The 2,780-nt window shown below is 47.3% G+C and overlaps 1 protein-coding gene across 1 annotated transcript; it reads left to right on the top strand.

The window, feature by feature from the left end:
- The first annotated feature begins 829 nt into the window (after positions 1–829).
- LOC136482200 (barwin-like) lies at positions 830–1,367 on the top strand. The gene is made up of 2 exons (XM_066479435.1): positions 830–1,105; positions 1,200–1,367. The coding sequence occupies exons 1-2, from the start codon at positions 830–832 to the stop codon at positions 1,365–1,367; spliced, it is 444 nt and encodes a 147-aa protein (XP_066335532.1).
- The last annotated feature ends 1,413 nt before the right edge of the window (positions 1,368–2,780 follow it).

Genomic DNA, 2,780 nt, shown 5'->3' with positions numbered 1-2,780 from the left:
CCAGCAATTAATGCACGTACGTTCTTGCAGCAGGGAACGGTCATCAGTTATCGCCTCGATCCAAATAGACGGTGAAGACGCGGTCAAGATTTGTGGGCTAGACACATGCAGTACGTAGCTGCCTCACATCTGGTGATCTGGTTCTGGTGGTGGATGCAAGTCACAGACACAGCGTACTACTTAGTACACGTAACCTGTCTCTGGAGGCCGAACGCATGGTGTTTCCATGCAGGCATGCACATACTCCGTCACATGCATACAAAAGCTGGGATGGCGAAAGGTCGTTTTGAGTCGGCGCCCGGTGGGGGCTGTGGGCAGTGGCAAATAAACCACGTACGCATGCAAGCGAGGGTTCAGCGGCAAACTGGAAGCTCTCGCGCGCATGCATAGGTCAGCGTCGTTGGAACATGGCGATCCATCGATGAGAAGATAGCTAGCTTTGGATAAGGCTGCTGATCGAGGCTAGCTAGCTAGTGTCACTCTCATGAACGCCGGCGAAATGGATGGACATGCATGCTGCTAGCAGGGTAACACGTATACACACACGTAAGCCATCAGGGTACAGAGCACAGACGCCGTTCGCGTTCGATCTGCTACAGGATGGCGTACGTGATTGATGCGCAGAGTTGCTTAGCATCAGAACTCAAGCAGGAGTCCACATTGTCCGGCCGGCTCGTCCCTGATCGATCGAGCTATCAGATCCGATCCATACCACCACCATATAACTTGAACACACCATCACTGACGACAGGCGATTGTGTGTGTACGTCCCACTGCCTCGTTACATTCGACGTCGAGTTGCATTGTTACATTCGACGTCAAGCTAGCCATGGCGGCGATGATCACCGGCGCGCGGGCGCTCACGGTGGCCGCCCTCCTTTGCGCGGCCGCGGCTGCGGCCGTGGCGCAGCAGGCGTCCATCGTCCGCGCCACGTACCACCTGTACAACCCACAGCAGAACAACTGGAACCTCAACGCCGTCAGCGCCTACTGCGCCACGTGGGACGCCGACAAGCCGCTGTCGTGGCGGCAGCAGTACGGCTGGACCTCCTTCTGCGGCCCCTCGGGACCCAGGGGCCAGGCCGCCTGTGGCCGGTGTATCCGGGTAAGAAGATGAGATGCTCGATTCTTCAGCGCCTGTGGTTTTAATTTTGCTTCAGGAAAAGGTTCATGGTACGTGAGCATTTACGTTTACACAGGTGACGAACCGCGGGACGGGTGCTGTGACGACGGCGAGGATCGTGGACCAGTGCAGCAACGGCGGCCTTGACCTCGACTTCGAGACGGTGTTCAAGAAGATCGACACCGACGGCCGCGGCTACCAGATGGGCCACCTCGACGTCGACTACCAGTTCGTCGCCTGCTGAGGATCGAGGGCACCACATGATGATGAACTACGCATGCAACCGTACCGGAGGAGCGTATCAGAGAGGTGTGGTGTTGTGGAATAAGATGCATGGAAGGTCAGAAGCCTGCAGCTGCGGATGCAGGCCTGTAACCAATATAGTAGTACTAAATAAATGGAATACTACAGCATAAATAAAGTATGTATTTTATATTTCTTATATCTCGTGTTGAATTGAATACATAACAGATTCTTCAATTCAAGCGGGGCATTATCAACCATGTTTTTAATTTGTTTATTTATCGCAAAACTGGAAACTTCTGGACAATTGTTGACGCTGATTAGGTCACACCGGTAAGAAGCTACATCGCTCAGGCAAGCCAAAGATCAGCCTAGCTGACTTTTTTTAGATCAGTCCTTGTCTAACAGCATGTTCGCGCACGAACACTCACGTGCTGCCTCTAACGATAAGCAGCTTAGACGTAGGATATAAAATCGTGTCATGTTTTGCTACCCTCTGATTCCTACACACAAAATATTGATCTATTGTCGGACGAAAAATCCTATGACAAGGCATGCTAGCAATCATGAGTAGTGTTTTGATCCCTTTTTATTAGATAGTAACCATATATGGTTTGGTTTATGTTTTGTCCTCATGTTAAAATTATTTACAATCACCTAGGAGCTCTATGCATAACCTAGCAATTTAGGTTGAATAAATAAAACATGACCAACTAAAAATGCTTAGAGCATCTCCACATATCTCTTATACTCTCCCCTATATATCCTTTTAAATAGGAAATGTAATAGCTACAACAGATCTCCTATACATATATTCTTTATAATATCTCCTAAATCCACCACCATCTCTCTGAAGAAAAGGGAGACCTCTCCCTCTCTTAAATCAAGATGAAGTTTTGGCAATCTGCTAGGGCAAAGGTCTCTCATATCCTAAAATTAATTTTGAGAGATCCCCTATAACTGGTTATAGGGAGGAAGGAATAGGAGATTTGATGGAAATGTTCTTACCCCCAATATAGTCGAGTCAAGCCTTTTGAGCGTTGCATAAGCTCATATTATACTTGTTGAGCTTGTTGAGTATGGTGTGCTCATACTTGCTATAAATTCAACAAAATTTTGGATGGGTACTAGATGGTGGTTAAGCGACGAGTTACCTAAGATGTTCCAAGAGTACTAGGTGAGTGCTCCCCTACTCAATTGTCCCTATGGAGTATAGAGGTCTGAAGAGAAGATTAAGAATAGCTTCTGTTAGGCTCTATTATAGATATAAGTTAATGCAAATATATTTAACAATACGTAATATAGCATTGTTTGACTCTCCAAGATTCTTGGAATGTCTTATAATTTGGAATGGATGGAGTATAAAATTTCTCTATAGTTAAGGGAAGGTTACACGCATCATTTACAAATAGCC

The sequence above is a fragment of the Miscanthus floridulus genome, chromosome 9 (assembly GCF_019320115.1).
Source record: "Miscanthus floridulus cultivar M001 chromosome 9, ASM1932011v1, whole genome shotgun sequence".
NCBI lineage: Eukaryota > Viridiplantae > Streptophyta > Magnoliopsida > Poales > Poaceae > Miscanthus > Miscanthus floridulus.
Note: the sequence above shows the minus strand (reverse complement) of the source record. Positions and strands in the feature narration are given on the sequence as shown.